General features: G+C 34.9%; 1 protein-coding gene across 1 annotated transcript; it reads right to left on the bottom strand.

Moving 5' to 3' along the window:
* Positions 1-4,499: 4,499 nt before the first annotated feature.
* LOC130829477 (olfactory receptor 52P1-like) lies at positions 4,500-5,453 on the bottom strand. Its single transcript, XM_057696030.1, has one exon. The coding sequence runs from the start codon at positions 5,451-5,453 to the stop codon at positions 4,500-4,502; it is 954 nt and encodes a 317-aa protein (XP_057552013.1).
* Between the last annotated feature and the right edge of the window lie 9,490 nt (positions 5,454-14,943).

The raw sequence follows: 14,943 nt of genomic DNA, 5'->3' as shown, positions 1-14,943 counted from the left end.
CTTCTCCTTGCTTATCCATAAATTCCCTCTCCAACGGAAGGGGCGTCAACCATCTGTCACCATGACTGAATTGTTAATTTCCATTACACTGGTAAACCCTTGTCAAATTTGTTAATTTTTGACCCTGTGGTAAACCACTTTATAAACTAGAGTAAAGGGTTTATAGGCAGTTCCTTTTGCCTTTATTTCTATACTTCACTCATTTCCGAAGTTTAGATCAGTACCTTTTCCCATCATTGCCTTCAGTGAGGTTATTTCACACATCTGCTATACAACTAGATTACTTTTTTACTGTCTATATTCCCTCTGGGCATCCTCCAACTTTCTAAACAATTATTGTTAACTGTGTATACTAAGGTCCACTCTATGCTATCAAGTTCTAAGTTTTAAAAAAATGTATAATATCAAGTATTTCCCATCACAGTATCATACAAGAGAATTTTATTGACCTAAAAAAAAATCTCATGAACTTCATCTATTCACCTGTGGACAAATTGTTTTATTTCCTTCTTCTAAATCTATATACCTTTCATTTCCTTGTACTACCACTCTAGTCAGGGCTTGAAGTATGATGTTTTAATAGGAATGGTGAGTTGTGGTATCTTTGTCTTATTTCTGATCTTGGGGGGGAGATATTCATTTTCTCACCATTAAATATAACGTTGGATGTAGGATTTTTTGTAGGTGTTCTTTACCAACTTTAAGAGTTACATTCTAATCCTGGGTTGCTGAAAGGGTTTATATCCACCCCCTCTAATGGCTGTTGGATTTTTATCCTTCCTCACACACAAATAGCTTTTACTGCATCAGTTGATATCACCATAAGATTTTCCTATTTAGCCTGTTGATGTGATGGATAACATTCAATGATTTCCAAATAGTGAACCTGTCTTGCACACCTGGAATAAATCCCACTTGGATGTAATGTAATATTTTTAATATATTGTTGGAATTTATTTGTTAAAATTTTGTTGAAGCTTTATGCATCTATATTCATGAGAGATATTGGTCTAATTGACCCTTTCAATGTATTCTTCTGTCTTTGTTATTAGGGTTATGCTGACCTAAATGTCTAGACAGAATACTACATATATTTATGTCTATATCTATAGATATAGATAGATATGATAGGTAGATAAATCAATAGACAGAGATAAATAAAGATACACTTGAATCATAATTATGAAATTTCTGTGCATAATGGATGAGATAAATAATAAATATATTCCCATTAGTGCTTTACATATTTACTTTCTTTGAGCTGAGATGATAGCCAAGTAAGATAAATTTTAAAGTAAATTTTCACAACTATAGCTATTAGTAAAATGGAAAGGCTATTAATTTCTCAAAGGATACCATTTGTTTCTGTATGCCCATTTTGGTCGTTGAAATTTTTTGTATGTTCCTGGAACTAAACTAAATTAAATTTTCCACATGAATGTGTATATATAGGAAGCAGTGAATGATAAAACAGACCTATATCAGATCAAGAGTTTAGCTGTAGCTAAAATGCTTTTGTTACTTTTATAACATGGTTCTGTAGAAAATTTTGATAGAAAGTTTCAAACTAAATTGTAGATCAATAAAAAAACTATTCAGGAGTATAAGAGACTATGACATTATAATGTAGTGAATTGTTGTTCTAAATTATAGAGCAGCAAACTTTTCATGCAAAGGGATGGACAGTGAATATTTTAAGCCTTTTTTGTTTATATGATCTCTGTCCTAATTATTCGGCGTTGCCCCTATAGGGCAAAAGCTTCCATTGACCAATACATATATTAATGGTGAAAATTTCACATGGTGATAATCCAATAAAATTTTATTTACAAAAAGAGGCAGCAAGCTGACTTTAGCCTGTGTGGTACAGGTTGCCCCATGGGCCTGACACATTAGCAATTAATTAAATAAATTCAGGTTTGGGGCTAGATCTACCACCTGGAGCCAAGGTCATTCATTGTATACAAGATTGTATGGCCCTTTCACCATTCCCGTTATACTGTTCTTTATTTCCCAAGGTGACCTATGACCTTCACAGTGCTGCAGACTAGATCTTTTCTTATTGGATGTCCCTACTGCTTTTCTAATTATATGTTTTTTCTTTAGGTTTTGTCTTCCTTTTTTTTGGTATGACATCACTCTCTTTTGGATGTATTTTTACTCTTCTTATGATGTCTACTCACTTCCATTGTGAGGTTACTTCTACTTGGAAACCTTTGTCACCTGGTAATGTTATCATTACTCTTCAGAAGTCAATTTATCCTTTTCTTGGCATCTCCTCCAACCTTCTCCTCAGACACACTGTTATTTTTGGTGTTCATAATCATCTGCACAATTTTTAAACTATGTTGTTTTGAATTTATCTTTTATACATTATCTGGGATAGATGCTGATTTTTTTTCCTTTTTATGAAACCCATTCACTTCTTTTTTTATCACTTAGTTTCTCATGTATTTGGGCATATATTTGAAACTTAATAAATACTTTATGGCATTAGCTGATTCTCTCACTGATTTCAGTGATCTGATGTGTTACACACTGAGGTAATAAATTTTGGAGGACAGTTTGGGTGGGTGAATAAGTGCAAAATGTCCACATTTGGACATGTTGGATAAAGAAATGAGATATCTTAATAGTTCAGAGCTCTATTTAGGTATTTGGAAAAAAAAATCTTAGCTAATTGATCTTCATATTTTCAGTGCCTATCATGGCACTGTCCCTGGTACATATGAAAGAAGATTTTGTTCATTACTGTGATAATTATGTCCCATTCATCATTTCATTTAATCCTCGCTCTGATACTATAGAGTATAAAAATTATTTCCTACAATTAATCAATGATGAAACTCAGAATTTTTAAAGTTAAAAATGAAACTCACCCAGTCTTTAGTAATGGAAGCAATATTTGAACTTAGCCTTTCTCCCCTAGAACTCTAGCTCTAAAACATCTGACACAGCCATTTGAGGTATATTCATTGAAAAAAAATGGAGGTTTACATTATTGTAAGGAATCATAGCTATTTGCAATATGTCAAACAAAAGTTAATAAAATACATACACAGTCATAAATAAATAAGAATATGGCTATAGCAGAAGTACATGCAAGGTCAAAGGTTAGGGGAGCTAATTCATTTGAAAACACACAAACGTCCGATGAATATTTGAAAAATATATTCCAATATTTGTCAAAAATCAGCAGTTTCCAACTCAATGAACTCTCATTCCATGAAACAATCTAAAAGTAAAAAGATGTTTTGCACAGATCATTTATAGATATGTCTAATGTAGTATCCTCTGTGCTCCATGCATAATAAAATCAATATTCTTAATTAAGAAGTGAATTGTTTTCACTTGATGACTGCGACTGAAGAATTAATATTCTCTGAAGCTAAAGAAAAGGGAACTGAATACAGATAAGTAGGATTTTTTCAGACCCTTCAAGGGTTACGGCCCACCCAAAATGACGTTACTAGGCTGCACTGATTGAACATTTCTCTAGTAAAGTAGAAGTGACTCTTGCTTGGTGGGCTTGGGGCAGAGTGAGGGTGGGGGGGGGGTTGCCAAAATATTATAATAGAATTTATCAGTTATAAGGGGTTTGAGGAACACTCAAGAAATCTATCACAATATCTAAAAGAAGAGCAGATGTAGGGGAATAAATATAAAATACTTAGAGAAAAACACTTCCATTCTCAAAGTGAATAGTAAGTATAAGATTGCCGTATGGAGGAAACTATAGCATGGATTTCTGGCTGGTGGACAATATATCAGGCTGAAGACCATGTATTCTGAAGCCAGAGTCCCTGGGTTCAAAGTCTATGTTGTGGCTTCCTAGGTGTAAGTTACATCATGCAACTTACATAATAACCTCTTTGTGTCTCAGTTTCCTAATTGATACAATGAGAATAAGAATAACACCTGGCTCACTTTACAGTTTTATGAGCTAAAGGAATAAATGCATATAAGGGGCTTACTAAACAAACACACAGTGATCATTTTTTGCATGTTAATTCATTACTACTAAAATAATAAGTAAAAGAAACTTGAAAATAATGATTTTTTGTTTACTCAAGAATTTTTAAATAAATCATGTAACAATTCAAATTGGGGGGAAAAACTGTTTTTATGAATCTCATTGTCCAATGTATTGAGAAGTTTTAAATTGTTACAATAATTACCCTATTCATTTCACATGTGTGGATATTATAAAATATTGATAAATATAGAATATGATATAATGTTAATAATAAGTAACCATTATTGCTAACATTTATTGAAACCTTCCAATGAAGAAACACACCTTCATTTCTAAAGGAAAGAAAGCAAAAATATAAAAGATTGAAAATAGAGAAAAAAATAAATGTACAGCATCAAGTATTCCTGATGAAAAACATAGCTGAATCAAGTAATAGCATGTCGGGGACAAGGCTGTAACTACTGTTAATGTACCATGACTTCATGAAACAGATTCTACCAACATGGGTTTGTTTTTAAATATCTTAGTTTTTGGAAATTTTCTTGTTTGGGAAAAAGAGACCAATCACTCGGTCACGAATCTGCTTGGTCTTGACACCATATACCAAGGGATTGACTGTGGGCGGCACCAGAAGGTACAAACTTGCAAAAATTATGTGGACACTTGGAGGCACCTTCTTGCCAATGCGGTGGGTTAGAAAGCTAAAGAGTGCAGGTGTGTACGAAACAAGTATAGTGCAGACATGGCCAACACAGGTGCCCAGTGCTTTTGAGCGGGCCTTCTGGGAGGAGAGCCGGAAGACTGCCCGAAGAATTTTGATATAGGAGGTAGCTATGAGCCCTAGGTCCAATACCATCACTGAAAGGGCCACAGAGATGCCATATGCTCTGTTAATGAAGGTGTTTGCACTGGCCAATTTCACCACAGCCATGTGCTCACAATAGGCATGATTGATGACATATTTGGTGTAATATGGTAGCCTCTTAATGAGAAGAGGACAGGGTAAAACCATAAGAATAGCTCGGACCACACTGACTAGACCTATTTTAATGACCATTGGTGTTGTCAGGATGGTTGTATACCGTAAAGGGATGCAAATAGCTACATAGCGGTCAAAGGCCATGTCAACTAGGAGGCCTGACTCAATTATGCAAACTGTGTGGATGAAATACAACTGTACTAGGCAGATATTAAAGTCAATCCAATGTTCATCCAACCAGAAGATGCCAAGCATCTTGGGGGCTGTGGAAGAGGCAAGGGCCATGTCATTCATCGCCAGCATGCAAAGGAAGAAATACATAGGCTGGTGGAGGCTCGGCTCTAGTTTGACAGTAATGATGATTATGCTGTTCCCCAGCAGAGTCAGGGAAAACAGGAGGCAGACAGGGATGCCAATCCAGCAGTGAAACTCTTGCAAACCTGGAATACCAACCAGGAAGAAAGATGAGATGTAGCAATGTGTAGTGTTGTCTGCCATGTTAAAATTGGACAGTTCCCGTGCTCAGATACAAAATAGCCAGGGGAACCCCCTATGGGCAAAAAGCATGACGACAGAGTGATATTTCCATGGTCCTTATGTGGAGAGTCCGGACACTCTATAACAGCCTGTCTGAAGAGCTGGCTTTTCTCTAAAACTCCTGTTAGCCCATGCATAAATCACTTCACCATTTTGAACCCCAATATCTTCATCTGCAATTAAGAAGATTGAATTGTTATTTTAAAATTTTCTCCTCCCTGTACAGTTTTATTGTATTCTATTCTTTTATTTTTTATTATCTACTAAGTAATAAGTAGGTAGTGATTAAAAATCTCTGCTTCTTTATGCCTAGGATTTTTCTGGGTTGTGTGATATAAATAGTCTGAAGAACACAATGGCCACTATTCTTAGGGAATGTTTGATCACGTGTGAAAATGCACACAGAAATACACAGGAACACACAGAAACACACACACACATACATGTGCACAATAATTAACAGGTTAAACAAAAGGCAACTGCAGTTTTAACAATATACTAGCTCACAGACAACTTAACCAAATAATCAGGAAAACAGAATAAGAAATACAAGTAGTTTAAATGTAAACAAAATTCTTGTGAACACTAAAAACAAACTCCCATCCTCATTCTTGGTTAATGTATTTTTATTTCAGAAAAGATCTTAAAGATAATCAGAAGACATAAGTACATCAGAAGCATATTCTTAAAGTGAGGAATGACAGCTGAAAACAGAGGAACAATGTAAACAGGCCATTAAAATTTTAAATATATATTCTCTAAATACAAATTTTTGCAACGGTTATACCTCCACAACTTGGCCTTTCTATGTAAGTCAAAAATAGGTACTTATGTAACTACATTTGTTAAGCCACCCAATTTTTTTCAGCCCATACTGTGTTTTAAGAAATAATGTCTTTTAAGGTCTTTTTTTTCTTCCCGAACTCTGCTCAATATTCTGTAACAACCTAATTGGGAAAAGAATTTGAAAAAGAATAGATACATATATATGTATAACTGAATCATTTTGTTGTACAACTGAAACCAACACAACATTGTTAATTAACTATACTCCAATATAAGGTTAAAAGTTTAAAAAGAAATAAAGTAATAAGGATGAACTGGCTCTTCTGAGCCATCAAAAGAAGTTAATTTTATTCAACATCCTGTAAAAGTTACCACATGTAATTTGTTTTTAAAAGATTTCTATGTAAACTAGTTTAGCATTTTAACTGATGAAAATGAGTTGCAAATAAGTTACCTGCCACGCCCACCAATTTTCTCTTGAAATTTTTATTTCTTTACTCTTTCAGATAAGTAAAACATTGCTATAAATGAACACATTTACATTTAATGGGATAATATAAGCTCAGTTGGTTGGTGTTCTGCTCACCCCTGGGTCCTAGTCTTGCCTCTGGCTTTGGTATCCATCCTGTCTTAACGGCAGTAAGAAGGAAGCAACTACAATTCAGTCTTCAAGGTCTCATTATCACAAATATCTTCCTATGATTCTTGCTCTGACCTTCTCCTTTTGTTGTGATAACTGCCCCCTAACCTTCCTAGGACCCCGTTTCCTCCTAGTATCATAATTCTGGGATGCACACCCCAGTCTTCATAAGACAGCTTTTAAAAAAATTCTAATTGCTCTAATATCTAGATTCCTGCTCCTGGATTCTACTGATAGGAAAGTTCATTAAATGTTAATGAACAATTGACAATACTTTTTTCTTTGAGTTTTCAAACATGATATGTATAGAGGAAAACTTTCTGGTTATGATATGTGCATTCTCTTATTAAAATATGTGACTCTGGGCCTATGTCAGTATCTGGGGTGTTTCCTTGTAAGAGAATAAGAATTCTTTGATTTGAAATAGTCATTAAAAGTATTTCAGGTGACTTTAGATTTTAAACCTTATCCAGAATACAGTAACCTAGGCTTAGTGGATTGCTACATCAGAAATAAGTCATAAACTCAGATAGAGATAAGAACTTGGGGCAAGAAACTAGGAGTACTGAATGTTTAAAATGTGAAAAGTTAAATTTAATAAGAAGAGTACTTGATATGTTTTTTAGGTTTTTTTCATGTTCCATAATTTTCCCTTCTTTTGAAAGACCCAAAAACCCAAAGGACTGTTCGGCAGAAGACTATGTGTACAGCAAGGAAAACAATATACATAGAAATATAAACATGATTTCTCTTTAAGAAAATTCCTTAGGATAAAAGATAAGCTTAATTGTCTGTGATATTAACAAATATATGTCTTTAGTTGTCAATGAATTTACTTGTAAGATAATACAAAGAGAAAATGTTAAGTATTAATAGCTTTGACCTAAAGGCACCGGATTCTCTTCAGGGCACAAGATGTGTAACACAGGAAATTGCAGAGAATGACTTCAAGAGAGACTTCTGGAGAGTCTTCCTACTCTTATTTTAGGCCTATTTTGAATGAAATCAATTAGATTGTTCATTACTCTATATTCAGCAGACAGACTGCTAGGCAAGTGCAAACACCTGCCCACACTTTCCTAGCTTCCTGTTGATCTGTCATTATATCTGTTTCTGAAACATACAGATACAATGTTCCTTCTGCCACCAGGGATTTGGCATTTTCCCTGCATCTGGGTCAGTTAGCAGAGTCCCCTGCCTGGAATCTGCCCCATCAGAAAGCATGGTGCTAGTAGAACCCATGCTGCTTTCTAGACTACCTGTTATGGATTAAATATAGGTGTTTATACAATGTATTAAGTAATCTCTATTCGAGATATCCAAAAAAAATTCACATTTTCCCACCAAGCTCCCGGACCATCTAATTGTATCTCATTTGCTGGCAACAGCAGTCACACAGTCATTTAGACCAAAAATCTCAGAGTTACCTTCACTCCCTGACCTTGCAACTTTAACGGTGACATCAAGCAGCCATTAAATCTTGCTGACTTGAATTATTTGATATCTATCAAATACAGCAAGTCTCATCCATCTCCATCTCCTTCAGCTATGATATTCAATAATGCCCACATATTTTATGGCATAGTTTATGCCATAAGTTTTTCCTTATAAAGTCTATCTTACATCATTAGCTATCCTTCAAAAGTCAAACGTGATTAGTTTGCTTAAAAATCTTACCATCCTCTTACTCAAAAAAATAAATTAACAATTTTTTTAAAAAGTCTGTGTTAAAAAAAACACAATTCTTTCTGTATCCTTTGCTGATCTCTTTTCAGCCCCCCATCCTGCCACGACTTCCCTTCAGTGTGTTCCAGGACTTCTAGCAGCTCTGGGATCATACTACCTGGTTTTACTTTTCTATGGCTTTAAACCTACTTTACCTTTGGAGTTGATTCTACTTTCCCTTGTCTACTTGATAAGCTTCCATGTATCTTGTTAATCCCTGATGGACATTCTCCAACTCTCTTAGCTGTCCACTTCAAATAGTTAATAACCCCTCCTTTGCAACACCCATATATCTTTTATGCATGTTGAGTACAAATATTACATTTTTTGGAAAGTATTCATTTACTTGCTTTATGCACTCCACTATTATATAAAACATGAAATAAAAGGACCATATATTAAAGACTTTATATCTCCAGTATTCTGCTCATTTTATACTGTGGAAGCAACTAAACCAACTAAATGATTTGATGTTAACTGAGACACACCTTATGCCTGATAATGTCACATTATGATAGCATAAAGATTGCTTTGAATTATGGCAACAGCTATGTTGTATATGGACAAATGGGGAAAGTGGTGGTTATAGGTTTCCTAAATATCTCTTTATCAGCAAATTCACTCATTCTCCAGTCTAATCAAAGATAGTAGATAGTAGATTATCTAAGTTATCATCTGTGCTTCCTTCTATAAAGCAGCAGTGTGGAAGCACAAGCTTACCTCTAAAAGACCCCTATGTATTGAATCCTAACTGGGTACACGGAATTATTTTGAGACATTGAGAATAGCATTCCATGACTACATTTTTGAGTGACAGGCATAAGTTCAAAACTTCCATTATTCCATTCATAAATAGATGTGCTAATGTATATGTTACCTTGCATTTTGTTTTATCTCTAGATGCCATTGTTATTCCAAACTTTGCTACCATTTAAGGAATAAGCCAAGTATATTAAAATAGTAAAGAGCAACCATTTACATAGGCCAAATCTATATTTTTAGCCCCTTAAGTTGTTTCTAAGGCTTGAGGAAAAGAATTATTTTTGAAAAATAGCTAATAGCTATTTATTTTTCTTAACAGAAAGAGATATAGAAAAGAAAGATTATTTAACTCATGTCTATAGTTTCAGCTTCATCCCACAGAATTCTATCCCTTTCTCCCATCTTATACAGAAATAAATAAAGAAAGAAAAGAATGTAAAGGAAAATAAAAAGGTAATTTTCCTTAAATATATCCTTCTCTTAAATTGGTGTAATCTAGAGAGTGGTCATCAGCCTCATCCCTTGCACCAGTTTTCACCTCATTACACTTTCATACCACACACTTAAAACACTCTTCATCATTCTCTTTGATGCCTGAAAGTAACCAGATCTCAAACGCATATTCATCAAATAATTTGCCATATGCCTTGCATTCTATAATTCCACCTTCATTAGTGTTATATTAATAGATGACTATGAAATGTATATCAGTGAACCCCACTCTTCATTATTCCTACATTCCACACTACACTTTACATCATCACACATCTGTAACTGTGCTTCTCTGAAACCATACATTCCAAGAGACTGCATCGTGGGTATCATCACTATTCCTCTTCCATATTCTAATGCCCAACACAAATTTCTTGTTTCTAGATAAAAAGACTTTGTGAAATATAACTGAAAATTTTTACTCATCAGCATACTCAAACGTCTTAGTTCATTTCCTTTTTTCTTGTCTATTTTGCAACTCACCGACATTGCATCTAACTCTTTTCCTTCTGCACCTGCACTGTTGAATACTACTGAGGAGAATCATATAGCTATGGAGGTTTGTGTTGCTTAAATTATATCTCAGTTTTACTAGCTCTAAAATGTGGGTAATAAAATATTTTTATTTTGTTATTTTGAGGATTATACATATGAATATGTCTGAAATGTGCCGTCTAGCACACAGTAATCATCTAATAAGTGTTATTATTATGAGAGAGAATATTCAAAGAATAGTGTTCATTAGGTAGAAATTCTGGCTATGCCACTTAATAGATGCTTAGGGGACTTCCCTGGTGGTGCAGTGGTTAAGAATCCACCTGCCGATGCATGGGACACGGGTTTAATCCCTGGTCTGGGAGGATCCCACATGCCGTGGATCAGCTAAGCCCGTGCACCACAACTGCTGAGCCTGGACTCTAGAGCCCCCGAGCCACAACTACTGAGCCCACGTGCCACAACTACTGAAGCCCATGTGCCCTAGAGCCCATGCTCCACAGCAAGAGAGGCCACAGCAATGAGAAGCCCACGCACCACAATGAAGAGTAGCCCTTGCCTGCCGCAACTAGAGAAAGACTGCGCCCAGAAACAAAGAACCAGTGCAGCAAAAAATAAAAATTAAAAAAAAAAAAAAAGATGCTTAGTCTCCATCTCAAAAATATTATTTAACCTCTCCATGTCTTGGTTTCCTTTTAGGCATAATGGGAATAATGAGTACTCATTCAAATGGTTGTTACAAAAATTAAATGAGAATATTCATGTACATAAAAAATATTAACGTAAATGAGTTTGCCTTTAGTAAAGTGGCTGAAACATAGTGAATACTCAACAAATGTTAACCATCAACAGACTCAACTAACCTAAATTTACAACCTTGTCTTTATACAAAATTAAATATCGTTGCTTAGAAGAGAAAATTGTTATGAATTATGTTACCTGAAAATTCCTCTTCTACCTGCAAACATTCTTAAATGTGTACTCATTTTTACCACCCCACCCAAAGATGAAAAAGAAGGAATCCCTCCCAATCTCCATGGTGAATTATCTACCCACGTTTGCTCTAAACCAGTCATCTACTTTTAGACAGGTTCACCATATCAATAACCTTTGTTCTCCGAAATTTACACGTCCCCCTAAACACTGCATCCTTTCTCTTAGCTAATTTCACTGACTTTATAACAAACTCACTAATGTTTTGCTGCTCCTTGTTTATCTCAGTCCATATCTCACATATTTCTTGAAAGAAAATTGAATATTCCCTATTTCTTGACATTAATTTATCTCCACTACAGATAAGTAAAACTGTTTTGCAAAGTAGGTAAATAATTGCCTAAAAACTGAGAATATCTCTGCGTTCGTGGATCATCTGTCCCTATTCATTCTCAAGTTCATCTTCTTTATGATACTGTGAGCCTCATAAAAAAGAACATACTGAAACCCAATAAGTTCTCAATAAATTCTGAGTGAAAACTGGATGTTTTTGTATACCTTCTACAGTCGAAGTATTTCACAGGTTTGTATCTTGCAACTCAAGCTTTTGAGCCTCCAGAAATGGCTGGTATCTCCAGAATCATTTTCTACTCTCGGTTTTCTTTAACTGTTTACTTAGGGTATGTTCTTTCTATAGTATGACTACCATGAGTTATATAACCAGAAACACTCTGTTAAAGGATCGTCGATTCTTACATTAAAAAGAAAGATATTGCATCAGTACATTTTTAACTTTAAGAATATTTCATTCCTATTCTCTAGTACCAAATCACGTTATTCAAACACTAGTTATGTCTCTTATAAACATGTACGTATTGGTTTCTCTATCGAGACAATTTTCTTTCCCACTTGACTTCTACCTGCTTTATCTGAAATAATACCTCAGGTAATAACATGACTTGTTGCTCCCTAAAGATCTTCAAATGATCTTTTTCCATTGCAGTGTCCAGGTCAAGCCACTTGCCTGGGAATGGTTAAAATATATGACAGTGATGGCTTTTGGGACATTGAGGCCTCTGTGGCTAAGATTGCCTTGTGATGAAACATGATGCCCAGGGGTCTCATCAGGTTTTGGAAGGTCCAGAAGTCCCCTGGTTATACACATGGGAGACGCGAAGATGAGGGGAATACAAGACTGGGCCAGGACTCTGCACAGACATATTAATACAAGGGAGGACATGTAACACTGTGACTCCCCAGAGCTTGTGTGTGGATGGAGCTCATCTGTTTCTATTTGGAAAATACTGTCTCTAGAGACAGACTCGTAGGGCCCAGGGTTACTGAACTGTTGATCAAATGTTTAGCCATAGGAAATGCTGTAAAAAGACCAAGAAGTACAAGTGAGTTTTCTGCAAAAATATAGTCTGAAAATTAGTATAGGGCTCAGGAAGTAATAAGGCCACCAAGATCTGAAAATTCAGAATCTCCATTTTATTATTCCTTTGCCCTTGCGTCATCTCACTGTGACAATGTCCATAGCTCTGCTCACCACAGTCACACGTGATCCTATGTACTCACAGGCTCAGGTGTATTCTCCCATCTAGTCTCCTTCCAGCAGTTCATGAAATATATTTCTTGTATTTTTGGACTTTAAGTTTCTGATATTTTCTGGTCTAATATGGTAAATAAATGATGCTTCCATGATTCTTGTATTTCAGATAATGCATTTCTCTTATTAGTAACACATCTGAGCATCCTTTCATATGCTGAAGGGTCACCTTTATGTCATTTGTGACACTTTTTCTCATTTAAAATAGTTGATATAACTCAGTGATTGTTTTCTATTATTGATTTTGAACTTTTCTTATTGATTTGCTCGTGTTTCGCAGATATTCTAACCTAAAACTTGTCAGAAGCAAACTCTGCCAATAACTTCTAATTGGCCATCCATCTGTAAACTTTGCCTATGATGCCTTTAACTGAAAAAGAAAGCTTCTATTTTGCAATAAAGTCATCCAAATTTGGCCTATTATTTTAAAACTCTGAATTTTTGATCCTGCTTTAACGTTTTCCCACCTTTCCCCTCGGACTTAAAAGCCTCAGTTCTATTTTCTAGACTCCCTTCCAGCCTAATCTAGATTACTGACCCCTGTTCCTTTCTCCCTTCCATTCTGAGTGATGTCTCACTCTTGGCTTTTTCTAGCCTGACATTCTTAACACAGTTCTACCACCTTCCTTAAAAACACCGCATCTCCTACTTTCTCTCGTACTTTCTCTCCCTTCCTGTTCTGGCTCTTTTCTATTTGTGAGCCAGAGCCATTAACTTCAAATGACCTTCAAAGTGCCTAGAAGTCATTCTCTTTCAAATTCTCCACAGCATTTACTTTCACATTCTCTTATTCAGCTGTCCAGGTGTAGTTATCCCTCCTAGGAACAATGTGAATGTTCCCTGAAATGAAAATTATGGGTCTCTGGGTGCTGTTAATAACTTGATTGTAAAATAAATGCAATAGGTTTTTTGCCAATGGCACTAACATCATTTTGAATAAGTGATATGATGGTGTTAGGGGTTGACAGGAAGTAAGATGTTTGTTGACAATTATCACTTTGATAAGAAATTGGTCTTGAGTATACTTGTCTGAGTCTGATTTCAAATAAATCACCATGTAATCCTACCCATGTAATTCTACCCGATTATAAATTGTGAACCATAGAGAGCTAATATTTTTCTTGACAGATATTTAGATACAACCAAATTGATGCATTTAGCTCACATAGACGTATTTCAGCAATTGAAAACAGGGATCAAAGTTTGCATCGAGAGGCATGCTAATTAATCAGATCTGAATATTCTGTGGTGTTTACGATGACAGAAAAATCTTGTCTCAATTTTTAAAGCCATTCCTTTGACCAGTGTTCATCGCAAGTAAAATTTTGGATATCTTAGAACTCAGAGAGAAAATCATGGCTGTTTCTCCACAAATTATTTTTCTGTATCTCAAGTTAAGTTTACTTTCTTAAGAAATCCTGCTGAGAATGTTTAATCTTAAATTTGACCCAGCCAACATTTAGCGGTATTTAGAAGTGTTTCTGTAACCTGCTAAAACTAGATGCCAATATTTTGTTTTCACATTTTGTAATCAGGAAAATGTAGACTAAATTTAGAACAAAAAAGGTGAATTTTAGAGATTATCTAATTCAAACATTTTGTTAAACTTTGGGGTAACAGTATTAAATGACTTTTCATGGCATGACTTTTAAAATTAATGTCAATAATTTTATTATTATAAAATTAATAAATATTAGCTAATGACCCCAAAGATGTAGAAGTTATAGAAGGATATATATTTTAACAATTCCTCAGTCTAACCTAAATAAGAGATTTCAGTGTTAACGTGTGTGATTTAATATTTGTATATCATTGATGTACAAAAATAGTTTGCTAATTTTCAACCATATCAAAAACATATGCAAGTCTCTGATCTTACACCCTGAGCAATACTGAATCCTAAGAGTCAATTTTAGTTTTTCATTTGTTTACCAACTAAGAAATTGTATTTGCTCTATTACTTTAAATTTTGTGGTATTTAATTTTTTTTTCATTTTCCAAAGCTCCAT

The sequence above is a fragment of the Hippopotamus amphibius genome, chromosome 9 (genome assembly GCF_030028045.1).
Source record: "Hippopotamus amphibius kiboko isolate mHipAmp2 chromosome 9, mHipAmp2.hap2, whole genome shotgun sequence".
Classification (NCBI taxonomy): domain Eukaryota; kingdom Metazoa; phylum Chordata; class Mammalia; order Artiodactyla; family Hippopotamidae; genus Hippopotamus; species Hippopotamus amphibius.
This window is presented reverse-complemented; position numbering and strand designations above follow the sequence as displayed.

What these genes read in the sequence shown, in the direction of transcription:
- LOC130829477 (XM_057696030.1), bottom strand. Translation starts at nt 5,453, where the DNA reads ATGGCAGACAACACTACACATTGCTACATCTCATCTTTCTTCCTGGTT.